Below are 14,828 nucleotides of genomic sequence, written 5' to 3'. Positions count from 1 at the left end.
TTAAAAAGCTATTAATTATGAAAAAGCCATTAATTAAAAAGGCATTAAATTGTGTTCCAATTTAATGTCACGGTGCCCTGTCACATTTATTTCAAACGGCTCAGAGGACTCGTGCTAGGTGGCTGATGTCCATCTTTTGCCTGGGCTCCCTTCCTGCATACCTGCCTCCGTCCTGGCCGTCCTTGTGGTGCCTCCATAGTCATCTTCTTCCCTGGGGTCATGGCCCTTCCTGCTCTAGATTCCTCTGTTGCTCCCTGTAGGATAAAGGCCATTTACGCCGTGCCCCACATGCCCCATTTGTCACGTTACCATCCACTGGCATCCTTGCTGTGGGTTCCGCTTTGCCCAAACTGAATTTCACAATCTTTCTTCTGCACTCTCCACTCAGTCCCACTTTTATGCCTTTGCTGGCCCTGTTCCGCTTCCCCTGGACACAGACCCCAAGTTCACTTGCCTTTTAGGGCTTGCTTTGAATGTTGACTTCTCCATAAAGTCTTCTCTGATTGCACAGCTTGAAGGAATCCTGCCTTTCTTGAGCTTCCTTGAAACTTTATCAACATTTTTTTTTTTCTGGTGGAGGCCCTGGAGGGAGGAACACTATCTCCTGTGTGTGACTGCCCACCCCTCAGCTGTAATCTCTCAGCATACCCTGTACTTATCACAATATTTACATTCATTTGATGGCTGATTTGCTAAAAATCATTCTGGAAAATTTTAAATCCAGGTATTCACGTGAGCAAGCTTCTAATTCGGGGTCCATGACATGCTTGGCCTGTGTTCTTCATGTTACACTGTTAATTACTACCCTCCTGCTTTTGCTAGGTCACTTCCTCTGTCCGGTACTATCATACGTGATAGCAAAATACAGATGTGGTGGAATTTTCTGTTTTGGATGCCAATGGCCCAGTGCTTCAAATGGAGACCTGTCTAAGTGCAGATATTTCTGATTGAGTTCATTTCAAAAGATGATCTTCTTTTACCTGTTCCCATTTCAGTTACATTTGACACAGCCAACCATCGAAAAAGTTACTGAGATACTTCACAGCTATTATTCCATGTTGACTTAGTCATTTTTGTCAGGGGTCTTGAATAGGATTCTTTGGTCCTGTCACTCCACGGTGATTGATTCACCCATTTCCTTTATATAAAAGCTAACTCGGTTGCTTCTTTCCTGGAAAGGAAAAGGAGAAGTTGTCAGTGACATGGGTTGAGACATGCTTTCAGGGTATATTTTAAAGGTGGTAAATGTGCTCAGCAGCCTTCTCTTCTGTTCAGTCTTTGTGGATGGAGAGTATGTCTTACCTGGCGAGCTGCCAGGACATTCTTGCTTCCGTGTTACCAAACCGTGTTTCTGTATCAAAATATTAGCAAATCTAGCCACCAGTGTTGGGGTGATTGGAGAGATACCCATAAACCATGAGTGAATGTGGACGTTGTGATGTTCGTTCATTAGGGCCACCATGCCATTACTGCCTATGGTAGATCACAGTGGGACACACAGAGACACTAATGGGACAGTAGCTCATGGGGGTGGGTGGGACTTCGTCCTTTTGAGACAAGTGGAACCCTTGAGTGTGTGCGCGTTGAGTTTCATTCCTTTAACTGGTCCTTGGAAGCGCTTGTGCTCTTTTCCAAAATGCTAACTTTTCCAAATTTGTAAAATGACTTCCTGAAACTGTCAATTCAGTCGGCCCTCGAGTGTCCACTACCTCAGTTTTGCTCAGAGGGGTGCTGCCTTGTCACTCAGTGTGTGGCCTGGAGGAGAGAAGAGACAGGTGCTTTTTAAGAGGAGCAGCAGAGGTGGGTGTATTTCTTCAGAAATTTCTTCAGAAATTTCTTCAGAGGTGGGTGTATTTCTTCAGTTTGGGAATACATCCTTTTTAACTGCCACGTGGAATTTTCGTTGAAGTTTTAAAGGTCAGTTTAGAACTTAAATATTTTTCTTATTTAAATGTTATCGTTTTCACTGTTTTTTTTTCTTTAGCCTGTGAACTCCATGAGGATAATGAATATACCTGTCTTATTAGGGTTTCTCCCATTAGCACACAGTAGGTCTCAGCAAATAGCCATTGAATGAATAAATGATTGAATGATTTCTATTCTGTTTGTAAGGAGGGAAGAACAATAGATTAATAATGTTCACACCTCTCATGCAGGACTGGTGACATAATGCCAGTGCAAAAGGAAGATGCAGGGCCCCTTGCTCAAAAATTAAGAATCGCAAGATGGTGACAGCAGAGCATTGAGACCGATGGTGGCCCTGTACGGTTGCACAGGTTGTGCGCTGTGAAGCGGCCTTGCAGTAATGCAGGAAAGAGCCAGAAGTTCGAATTCCAGTCCTTCCTGTTTTTGCTTGTGAATTAAACATATTCTATTCTTTCATTTCTAGTTAATAGTATGAAAGCTTTGCTTCTTTGATTCCTAATGAAACAGTGAGGACGAGTACCTAATACTAGTATCTGTCACACCACAAATTTGTGACAGATGCTTAATTTACTGCGTTTGTAAATTACTGTCTTTGTAAATTTGTGAACTGATGCTTAATTTACTGTCTTTGAAGTCAGCCTGCGCCAATTTTCTTAGCATAAAATTTAAAGCAGTAGACTCCACCAACCTGAGCAATCTGTTCTGTTCCACAGCGCTTGTATTTATGTTACTGACTTTAGCTGTGTTGCACCAGTAAATCATTTTGACCCAAATTTAGTTGGTATGAGCTTTGGTTAAATGATTATAAATTAGAGCAGTGACCAATGAGCTTATTTCCTCTTTGGTTTTGGAGACATAGGAACAAGTTCAAAATGGAATTGCCAAAGAGTCACGGGTCCCAGGAAGAGGTAAGAGAAACCTTTCTGTTTAAGAAATCCCCTGGAGTAGGTTTAGTTTACGAGCAAAATTGAATTGTAATAAAGCAGAAGGAAGAGAGATGTCCTCCAGGGCTGCTCGCACAGTACATAAACCTGAGTGGAAAGTGAATGTTGGCCCCTATGCGGTCTCCGCAGATCTGAAAGTAGATTGGTGATTTCTAATCAGACTTGTCAGCACAGATGATCCTCAGCCACTGAAAGTAAATCTGCAGGTCGGGAGGAGCCGACAGCCTCCCCCCGGGCTGTCCAATGGCTGGAAGTGAGCCACAGGGAGAAACCGTGCACATCGGACCCTCGAGGAAGCCCCTCACTCCCTCCAGAACCATCCTGGTGTCCTCCCTGCCCCGGGACCTTGAACTTTCTGAAGGTTAAACTGGCCTCTTGTACTTCTTGATCCTTGGACATAAAGATTTTGTAGTGAAGGAGGAAGATGTGACTAAAATGATGGGACCATCTGTGGATTTACATTATAGTAGTTTTAAATTTATATAGATAATGAAACGCTAGTAGCCTGGGAAAAGTGTATTTAAGAAACGGTCATCACTTAACTATGTGTTAAAGTGTGAAGCGTAAGCACATGTATCAGCAGCTTCTGAAATGATGGGCTGTGGGCATTAGCTGGATCACAGACCAGGGCTTATCTTATCTTTCTGCCTTCATGTTTATGCTTTGTGCTCTGCTACCCTCAGGAAAAGGAAGGAGAACGTACCTCTCTGGTCACCCACGTATGTGGTCATGATTGTGTTTCCATTTGATGAGGCAGAGTGGGGAGGAGAGAATGGAATGGAAATGTGTTAGACCCTCCTCCTTCCCTGGTAAAGGAAGGAGCCACATCCTGCTTGTACCCTTTCTCCAAGCTTCCAGCCTCTGGTGAAGAGTCTCAACTCACAGGAACCTCGGTATGTCATCATCCAGCTAAATCCTGATGCCAGAGCTTGCTCTGCAGTGGAGCTGGGAGGACAAGATCAGACACACAAAAATGGATGAATAATCTAAATAATAGGAATTGTGATCTATTATATACTCACTGTCAGCTGGACGCTTTTGTTTGTAATCTTTACCACATTTTTGTAAGGGAGGATTGGCCCCATTTCACAGATGAGGAAGCTGAGGTTTAGAGAGGTCAAAAGCTTGGAGCAAGCTCATGTCCCTCTTCCCTCTGTAACATGGTCCTTCTGTTGCTGTGACACAGATGGAGTGTAGTAAAGCTGTATGTCTTCTGTCAAGATGCCAAACCTCAGTTTTCTCTGGAATGATCAGAGAAGGTGCCATGGACCCATATGTAGGTTTTGAACTAAGCCTGGAAACATCTATGGTTTGAATAATTAGAAATAGAGGAAAAATATTTCAACCTTCCTTTTTAATATTTTATATGTATTTTTTTTGGTTAGACATTGACTTTTTTATTGAAGTATAGTTGACTTACTAATGTTTTATTAGTTTCTGGTATACAGCAAAGTGATTCAGATATATATATATATATGTATATATGTGTATATATATGTATATACATTATTTTTCAGAATCTTTTCCATTATAGGTTATTACAAGATATTGAATATAATTCCCTGTGCTATACAGTAGGCCCTTGTTGTTTATCTGTTTTACATAGTAGTGTGTATCTGTTAATTCCAAGCTCCTAATTTATCCCTCCCCCATCCCCTTTCCCCTTTGTTAACCATAAGTTTGTTTTCTATGTCTGTGAGTCTGCTTCTGTTTTGCAAATAAGTTCATTTGTATTGTATTTTAGATTCCACATATAAGTGATATCAAATGATATTTGTGTTTGTCTGTCTGACTTCACTTAGTAAGTAAGTGAAGTAAGGTCCATCCATTCTCTAGGTCCATCCATGTTGCTGCAAATGGCATTACTTCATTCTCTTTTTATGGATGAGTAATATTCCATTGTATATATTTACCACATCTTCTTTATCCACTCATCTGTTGATGGACATTTAGGTTGCTTGCATGTCTTTATTGTAAATAGTGCTGCAGTGAACACTGGGGTGCATGTATCTTTTCGAATTAGAGGTTTTGTCTTTTCTGTATAGATGCCTAGGAGTGGGATTGCTGGATCATATGATAACTCTAGTTTTAGTTTTTTGAGGAACCTCCGTACTGTCTTCCGTAGTGGCTGCACCAATTTACATTCCCACCAACAGTGTAGGAGGGTTCCCTTTTCTCCACACCCTCTCCAGCATTTATTGTTTGTAGATTTTTTGATGATGGCCATTCTGACTGGTGTGAGGTGATACCTCATTGTAGTTTTGATTTACATTTCTCTAATAATTAGTGATGTTGAGAGTCTTTCCATGTGCCTGTTGGCCATCTGGAAGCTTTTGCTTTTTAAAGAGAGGTTTTTGAGTAATAGGCAATGCACATAATATGTAATAGTTTATTGAGCATAGGACTCGAACCTCTAAATTAGGACTTCTTAATTCATCATTCGTAGGAAATCTACATCTGGCCCTGCATTCCTGTGCATTGTAGCCATTTCTGGAAAGAGGTATCATTCTTTCATCTGATTCCCAATGGACACTGTGACACACACAAAGTTTAAAAAGCAAACAATCCACTACTACAACTCTGAGCCTTAGATGAGTAACTTGTTAAATTGCTCTGTGTCTTAAATGTTTTATTTAATATTTGATTGTGTTTCCTTTTAGGTGACTGTCAGGTATTTCTGTGAAAGCTTACTATTTTGCCATCTGACTATTACTTACGTAGGACACAAATGCTACTTAGGAATTCCTTGTCCTATGGTAAAATATCATTGTCCAGTTCATATCTTTTCCCTTTAATAAATTAATTTAAAAAATAAATCTAGGGGGGCCGGAGGAAGATGGCGGAAGAGTAAGACGCGGAGATCACCTTCCTCCCCACAGATACATCAGAAATTCATCTACACGTGGAACAACTCCTACAGAACACCTACTGAACGCCGACAGAAGACCTCAGACCCCCTAAAAGGCAAGAAACTCCCCACATACCTGGGTAGGGCAAAAGAAAAAAAGAATAAACAGAGACAATAGGATAGGGACGGGACCTGCACCAGTGGGAGGGAGCCGTGAAGGAGGGAAGGTTTCTACACAGTGCAAGCCCCTTCGCGGGCGGAGACTGCAGGTGGCGGAGGGGTAAAGCTTCGGAGTAGCGGAGGAGAGCACAGCAACAGGGGTGTGGAGGGCAAAGCGGAGAGATTCCGGCACAGAGGATCGGTGCCCTCAGGCACACACCAGCCCGAGAGGCTTGTCTGCTCGGGCCGCCGTGGCGGGCGGGGCTGGGAGCTGAGGCTTCGGTATCGGCTTTCAGTCGGAGCGCAGGGAGAGGACAGGGGCTGGCGGCAGGAAGAGAGCCTGAAGGGGTTAGTGCACCACGGCTAGCCCGGAGGGAGTCCGGGGAAAGGGTCTGGAGTTGCTGAAGAGGCAAGAGTCTTTTTTCACTTTCACTTTCGTTTCCTGGTGCGCGAGGAGAGGGCATTAAAAGGGCTGCTTAGGGAAGCGCCGGAGACAGGCGCGAGCCGCGGGTAAGGCGTGGACCTCGGAGACGGGCGTGGGCCGCCGCCGCCCGCAGCCGCCGCGGCCCGCCGCCGCCCGCCGCCCACCGCCCGCCGCCCACCGCCCGCCGCCGCCCGCCGCCGCCGCGGCCCGCCGCCGCCGCCGCCGCCCGACGCGGCCCGCCGCCGCCGCCGCGGCCCGCCGCCGCCACCGCCGCCCGACGCGGCCCGCCGCCCGCCGCCGCCGCCGCCGCCGCCCCCGCGGCCCGCCACCGCCGCCACCGCCGCCGCGGCCCGCCGCCGCCGCCGCCCCCGCGGCCCGCTGCCGCCGCCGCCGCCGAGGCCCGCTGCCGCCGCCGCCCCCCGCCGCCCCCCGCCGCCCGCCGCCGCCGCCGCCCGCCGCCGCCCGCCGCCGCCGCCGCCCGCCGCCGCCCGCCGCCGCCGCCGCAGCCGCGGGGCCTGTGTGCGAGCGCGGGTCACTGTCCGCCCCGCCTTCCGGGGGACCTGTGCACCCCGCCACTGCCGGGGTCCCGAGACCCGGGGACGGCTTTCCCGGGAAAGCGCACGGAGCGCCACGGGCTGCTGCAACGTCACGCCGGCCTCTGCCGCCGCAGGCCCGCCCCACACTGCGCGCCCCTCCCTCCCCTCTGCATGAGTGAGCCAGAGCCCCCGAATCAGCGGCTCCTTTAAACCCGTCCTGTCTGAGCGAAGAACGGACGCCCTCCGGCGACCTACGCACAGAGGCGGGGCCAGGTCCAAGGCTGAGACCCGGGAGCTGTGAGAGCAGAGTCAGGGAAATCTCTCTGTGCAGCCTCGGAGGCAGCGGATTAAAGCTCCACGGTCCATTTGATGTGCCCTGCGTCTGTGGAGTGCATGAATGGACAGCGAATCATCCCAAATTGAGGAAGTGGACTTTGAGGACAAGATTTAAGACTTTCCCCCCTTTTCCTCTTTTTACAACGAATTATTCCAAAGTAAGGAGGTGGACTTAGAGAGCAAGATTTCAGACTTCTTGCCCTTTTCCTCTTTTTACAACGAATTATCCCAAATTGAGGAGGTGGGCTTGGAGAGCAAGATTTTTGATTTTTCCCCCTGCTCTCTTTTTGTGAATGTGTATGTGTAATCTTCTGTGTAAGATTCTCTCTGTATAGCTTTGCTTCCACCATATGTCCCAGGGTTCTATCGGTCCGTTTTTTTTTTTTTTTCAATAATTACTTTATAATTTTAATAACGCTACTATATTTCATACTTTATTCTATTTTACTTTACCTGCTCTTTCTTTTTTTCCTACCTTCCCTTCCTCCCTCCCTCCCTCCGCTCTTCCTTTCCTTCTTTCTTTTTCTTTCCTCCCTCCCTCCCACCCTTCTTCTTTCCACTTTCTTTTTCTTTCCTTCCTCCCTCCCTCCCTCCTGTCTTTCTTTCTTTCTTCCCTTCCTCCCTCCCTCCCTCCCTTCTTCCATTCACTCTTCCTTTTGCTTTCATTGCCCCCTCCCTCCCTCCTTTCTTTCCTTCTTTCTTTCCATCCTTCCTCACTCCCTCCCTCCTTTCTTTCTTTCTTCCTTCCTTCCTTCCTTTCTTCCCTTCTTCCTTTCTTTCCCTCTCTCTTTCTCTCTTCTACTAATTCTTTCTTTCTGCTTTTTCTCCCTGTTATTCTGAGCTGGGTGGATGAAAGGCTCTTGGTGCTGCAGCCAGGAGCCAGTGCTGTGCCTCTGAAGTGGGAGAGCCAACTTCAGGACACGGGTCCACAAGAGACCTCCCAGCTCCACATAATATCAAGCAGCGAAAATCTCCCAGAGATCTCCATCCCAACACCAGCACCCAGCTTCAGTCAACGACCAGCAAGCCACAGTGCTGGTCACCCTATGCCAAGCAACTAGCAAGGCAGGAACACAACCCCACCCATTAGCAGAGAAGCTACCTAAAAACATAATAAGGCCATAGGCACCCCAAAACACACCACCAGACGTGGACCTGTCCACCAGAAAGACAAGATCGAGCCTCAACCACCAGAACACAGGCATTAGTCCCCCCCACCAGGAAGTCTATACAACCTACTGAAACAACCTTAGCCACTGGGGTCAGACACGAAAAACAACGGGAACTACGAATCTGCAGCCTGCAAAAAGGAGACCCCAAACACAGTAACATAAGCAAAATGAGAAGACAGAAAAACACACAGCAGGTGAAGGAGCAAGATAAAAACCTACCAGACCTAACAAATGAAGAGGTAATAGGCAGTCTACCTGAAAAAGAATTCAGAATAATGATGGTAAAGATGATCCAAAATCTTGGAAATAGAATAGACAAAATGCAAGAAACAGTTAACAAGGACCTAGAAGAACTAAAGATGAATCAAGCATCGATTAAAAACACAATACATGAAATAAAAAATACTCTAGATGGGATCAATAGCAGAATAACTGAGGCAGAAGAACGGATAAGTGAGGTGGAAGATAAAATAGTGGAAATAACTGATGCAGAGCAAAATAAAAAAGATTGAAAAGAACAGAGGACAGTCTCAGAGACCTCTGGGACAACATTAAACGCACCAACATTCGAATTATAGGGGTTCCAGAAGAAGAAGAGAAAAAGAAAGGGACTGAGAAAATATTTGAAGAGATTATAGTTGAAAACTTCCCCAATATGGGAAAGGAAATAGTTAATCAAGTCCAGGAGGCGCAGAGAGTCCCATACAGAATAAATCCAAGGAGAAATACACCAAGACACATATTAATCAAACTGTCAAAAATTAAACACAAAGAAATCATATTAAAAGCAGCAAGGGAAAAACAACAAATAACACACAAGGGAATCCCCATCAGGTTAACAGCTGATCTCTCAGCAGAAACTCTACAAGCCAGAAGGGAGTGGCAGGACATAATTAAAGTGATGAAGGAGAGAAACCTGCAGCCAAGATTACTCTACCCAGCAAGGATCTCATTCAGATTTGATGGAGAAATTAAAACCTTTACAGACAAGCAAAAGCTGAGAGAGTTCAGCACCACCAAACCAGCTTTACAACAAATGCTAAAGGAACTTCTCTAGGCAAGAAACACAACAGAAGGAATATACCTACAATAACGAACCCAAAGCAATTAAGGAAATGGGAATAGGAACATACATATCAATAATTACCTTAAATGTAAATGGACTAAATGCTCCCACCAAAAGACACAGAGTGGCTGAATGGATACAAAAACAAGACCCATATATATGCTGTCTACAAGAGACCCACTTCAGACCTAAAGACACATACAGATTGAAAGTAAGGGGATGGAAAAAGATATTCCATGCAAATGGAAATCAAAAGAAAGCTGGAGTAGCAATTCTTATATCAGACAAAATAGACTTTAAAATAAAGACTATTAGAAGAGACAAAGAAGGACACTACATAATGATCAAGGGATCGATCCAAGAAGAAGATATAACAATTGTAAATATTTATGCACCCAACATAGGAGCACCTCAATACATAAGGCAAATACTAACAGCCATAAAAGGGGAAATCGACAGTAACACAATCATAGTAGGGGACTTTAACACCCCACTTTCACCAATGGACAGATCGTCCAAAATGAAAATAAATAAGGAAACACAAGCTTTAAATGATACATTAAACAAGATGGACTTAGTTGATATTTATAGGACATTTCATCCAAAAACAACAGAATACACATTTTTCTCAAGTGCTCATGGAACATTCTCCAGGATAGATCATATCTTGGGTCACAAATCAAGCCTTGGTAAATTTAAGAAAATTGAAATTGTATCAAGTATCTTTTCCGACCACAATGCTATGAGACTAGACATCAATTACAGGAAAAGATCTGTAAAAAATACAAACACATGGAGGCTAAACAATACACTACTCAATAACGAAGTGATCACTGAAGAAATCAGAGAGGAAATTAAAAAATACCTAGAAACAAATGACAATGGAGACACGACAACCCAAAACCTATGGGATGCAGCAAAAGCAGTTCTAAGGGGGAAGTTTATAGCAATACAATCCCACCTTAAGAAACAGGAAACATTTCGAGTAAACAACCTGACCCTGCACCTAAAGCAATTAGAGAAAGAAGAACAAAAAACCCCCAAAGCTAGCAGAAGGAAAGAAATCATAAAGATCAGATCAGAAATAAATGAAAAAGAAATGAAGGAAACGATAGCAAAGATCAACCAAACTAAAAGCTGGTTCTTTGAGAAGATAAACAAAATTGACAAACCATTAGCCAGACTCATCAAGAAAAGAAGGGAGAAGACTCAAATCAATAGAATTAGAAATGAAAAAGGAGAAGTAACAACTGACACTGCAGAAATACAAAAGATCATGAGAGATTACTACAATGCAACTCTATGCCAATAAAATGGACAACCTGGAAGAAATGGACAAATTCTTAGAAATGCACAACCTGCCAAGACTGACTCAGGAAGAAATAGAAAATATGAATAGACCAATCACAAGCACTGAAATTGAAACTGTGATTAAAAATCTTCCATCAAACAAAAGCCCAGGACCAGATGGCTTCACAGGCGAATTCTATCAAACATTTAGAGAAGAGCTAACACCCATCCTTCTCAAACTCTTCCAAACAATTTCAGAGGAAGGAACACTCCCAAACTCATTCTACGAGGCCACCATCACCTTGATACCAAAACCAGGCAAGGATGTCACAAAGAAAGAAAACTACAGGCCAATATCACTGATGAACATAGATGCAAAAATCCTCAACAAAATACTAGCAAACAGAATCCAACAGCACATTAAAAGGATCATACACCATGATCAAGTGGGGTTTATCCCAGGAATGCAAGGATTCTTCAATATACGCAAATCAATCAATGTGATACACCATATTAACAAGTTGAAGGAGAAAAACCATATGATCATCTCAATAGATGCAGAGAAAGCTTTCGACAAAATTCAACACCCATTTATGATAAAAACCCTGCAGAAAGTAGGCATAGAGGGAACTTTCCTCAACATAATAAAGGCCATATATGACAAACCCACAGCCAACATTGTCCTCAATGGTGAAAAACTGAAACCATTTCCACTAAGATCAGGAACAAGACAAGGTTGCCCACTCTCACCACTCTTATTCAACCTAGTTTTGGAAGTTTTAGCCACAGCAATCAGAGAAGAAAAGGAAATAAAAGGAATCCAAATCGGAAAAGAAGAAGTAAAGCTGTCATTGTTTGCAGATGACATGATACTATACATAGAGAATCCTAAAGATGCTACCGAAAAACTACTAGAGCTAATCAATGAATTTGGTAAAGTAGCAGGTTACAAAATTAATGTACAGAAATCTCTGGCATTCCTGTACACTAATGATGAAAAATCTGAAAATGAAATCAAGAAAACACTCCCATTTACCATTGCAACAAAAAGAATAAAATATCTAGGAATAAACCTACCTAAGGAGACAAAAGACCTGTATGCAGAAAATTATAAGACACTGCTGAAAGAAATTAAAGATGATACAAACAGATGGAGAGATATACCATGCTCCTGGATTGGAAGAATCAATATTGTGAAAATGACTCTACTACCCAAAGCAATCTACAGATTCAATGCAATCCCTATCAAACTACCACTGGCATTTTTCACAGAACTAGAACAAAAAATTTCAAAATTTGTTTGGAAAAACAAAAGACCCCGAATAGCCAAAGCAATCTTGAGAACGAAAAAAGGAGCTGGAGGAATCAGGCTCCCTGACTTCAGACTATACTACAAAGCTACAGTAATTAAGACAGTGTGGTACTGGCATAAAAACAGAAAGATAGATCAGTGGATCAGGATAGAAAGCCCAGAGATAAACCCACGCACATATGGCCAACTTATCTTTGATAAAGGAGGCAGGAATGTACAGTGGAGAAAGGACAGCCTCTTCAATAAGTGGTGCTGGGAAAACTGGACAGGGACATGTAAAAGTATGAGATTAGATCATTCCCTAACACCATACACAAAAATAAGCTCAAAATGGATTAAAGACTTAAATGTAAGGCCAGAAACTATCAAACTCTTAGAGGAAAACATAGGTAGAACACTCTATGACATAAATCACAGCAAGATCCTTTTGGACCCACCTCCTAGAGAAATGGAAATAAAAACAAAGATAAACACATGGGACCTAATGAAACTTCAAAGCTTTTGCACAGCAAAGGAAACCATAAACAAGACCAAAAGACAACCCTCAGAATGGGAGAAAATATTTGCAAATGAAGCAACTGACAAAGGATTAATCTCCAAAATTTATAAACAGCTCATGCAGCTCAATAGCAAAAAAACAAACAACCCAATCCAAAAATGGGCAGAAGACTTAAATAGGCATTTCTCCAAAGAAGATATACAGACTGCCAACAAACACATGAAAGAATGCTCAACATCATTAATCATTAGAGAAATGCAAATCAAAACTACAATGAGATATCATCTCACACCAGTCAGAATGGCCATCATCAAGAAATCTAGAAACAATAAATGCTGGAGAGGGTGTGGAGAAAAGGGAACACTCTTGCACTGCTGGTGGGAATGTGAATTGGTACAGCCACTATGGAGAACAGTATGGAGGTTCCTTAAAAAACTAAAAATAGAACTACCATATGATCCAGCAATCCCACTACTAGGCATATACCCTGAGAAAACCATAATTCAAAAAGAGACATGTACCAAAATGTTCATTGCAGCTCTATTCACAATAGCCCGGAGCTGGAAACAACCTAAGTGTCCATCATCGGATGAATGGATAAAGAAGATGTGGCACATATATACAATGGAATATTACTCAGCCATAAAAAGAAACGAAACTGAGCTATTTGTAATGAGGTGGATAGACCTAGAGTCTGTCATACAGAGTGAAGTAAGTCAGAAAGAGAAAGACAAATACCGTATGCTAACACATATATATGGAATATAAGAAAAAAAAATGTCATGAAGAACCTAGGGGTAAAACGGGAATAAAGACACAGACCTACTTGAGAATGGACTTGAGGATATGGGGAGGGGGAAGGGTAAGCTGTGACAAAGCGAAAGAGAGGCATGGACATATATACACTACCAAACGTAGGCTAGATAGACAGTGGGAAGCAGCCGCAGAGCACAGGGAGATCAGCTCGGTGCTTTGTGACTGCCTGGAGGGGAGGGATAGGGAGGGTGGGAGGGAGGGAGATGCATGAGGGAGGGGATGTGGGAACAGATGTATATGTATGACTGATTCACTTTGTTATAAAGCAGAAACTAATAAAAAAAAAAAAATCTATTTATTTATTTATTTATTTATGGCTATATTGGGTCTTTGTTGCTGCATGCGGGCTTTTCTCTAGTTGCGGCGAGCGGGGGCTACTCTTCGTTGCAGTGCGCAGGCTTCTCTTTGCAGGGGCTTCTCTTGTTGCGGAGCACGGGCTCTAGGCGTGCGGGCTTCAGTAGTTGTGGCTCGCGGGCTCAGTAGTTGTGGCTTGCGGGCTTTAGAGCGCAGGCTCAGTAGTTGTGGTGCACAGGCTTAGTTGCTCCGTGGCATGTGGGATCTTCCCGGACCAGGGATCGAACCCATGTCCCCTGAATTGGCAGGCGGATTCTTAACCACTGTGCCACCAGGGAAGTCCCTCCCTTTAATATATTTTTTTAATTAATTAATTTTTTCCCTCCCTTTAATTTAATTATTATATTTATAATGTTTTATGTATGTGATCACAAACGTTGATTCTTAAGCCTGATTTATAGAATGAGGCATCTCTTGAGATTTCCTAAAAAGAAAGGCTTGGCTAAAATTTGGACTATATGAAATGGTTAATTTTTTGTTGTTGTTAACACTTTGAATCGAATGGTTATATGGTTGCCCCAATGGGAGTTAAAGATTCTTGTTTACTGAATTGGATTGGATAAGAGGATAAAGAATGTAAACATGGGTAGAAGAAGTTATAGGGTTTTCCCTACCTTAAACATTCCTCTTCAAGAGATAGCCTCATTTATTTTAGGCTTTTGCTTTAAACACTTAAAAGAGAAACAACAAGGCTTCCCTGGTGGCGCAGTGGTTGAGAGTACGCCTGCCGATGCAGGGCACACGGGTTCGTGCCCCGGTCCGGGAGGATCCCACATGCCGCGGAGTGGCTGGGCCCGTGAGCCATGGCTGCTGAGCCTGTGCATCCGGAGCCTGTACTCCGCAACGGGAGAGGCCACAACAGTGAGAGGCCCGCGTACCGCAAAAAAAAAAAAAAGAGAGAGAAACAACACAGGCACACACACACACAGTTGTTATCAGACTGACAGTTGATATTACTTAAAATGAAACCATCTTAAATCTGCTTTAATCATGATTAAACCATTGTTGCCCACAAATGCTAATTATCTGAATATTTTCTTGTTTAGCCCTTTGATTATCATTCTGTCATCTAAGGTTCCACCTTCACCTGCTCTTTTCTTGCCATGACTTTTATGAATCCTGCTGGATATTTTTAAATTATATAAA

At 43.4% G+C, this 14,828-nt stretch overlaps 1 protein-coding gene across 2 annotated transcripts in view; it reads left to right on the top strand.

Annotated features, from left to right (window-relative positions):
- The window catches only part of LHFPL6 (LHFPL tetraspan subfamily member 6), a 213,520-nt gene that overhangs the window by 20,784 nt on the left and 177,908 nt on the right, over positions 1-14,828 (top strand). Inside the window, exons 3-4 of one of the 2 annotated variants that reach the window (XM_060080232.1) lie at positions 2,780-2,834; positions 3,554-3,852. The exons of the other annotated variant lie outside the window; for it this stretch is intronic. Coding sequence (XP_059936215.1) covers positions 2,780-2,834; positions 3,554-3,662 — 164 coding nt within the window. The 3' untranslated portion in view covers positions 3,663-3,852. Of the gene's footprint in view, positions 1-2,779; positions 2,835-3,553; positions 3,853-14,828 lie in introns of those variants that run through there. 2 annotated transcript variants of the gene reach the window in all.

Source organism: Mesoplodon densirostris, chromosome 17, assembly GCF_025265405.1.
Source record: "Mesoplodon densirostris isolate mMesDen1 chromosome 17, mMesDen1 primary haplotype, whole genome shotgun sequence".
Lineage (NCBI taxonomy): Eukaryota > Metazoa > Chordata > Mammalia > Artiodactyla > Ziphiidae > Mesoplodon > Mesoplodon densirostris.
Note: the sequence above shows the minus strand (reverse complement) of the source record. Positions and strands in the feature narration are given on the sequence as shown.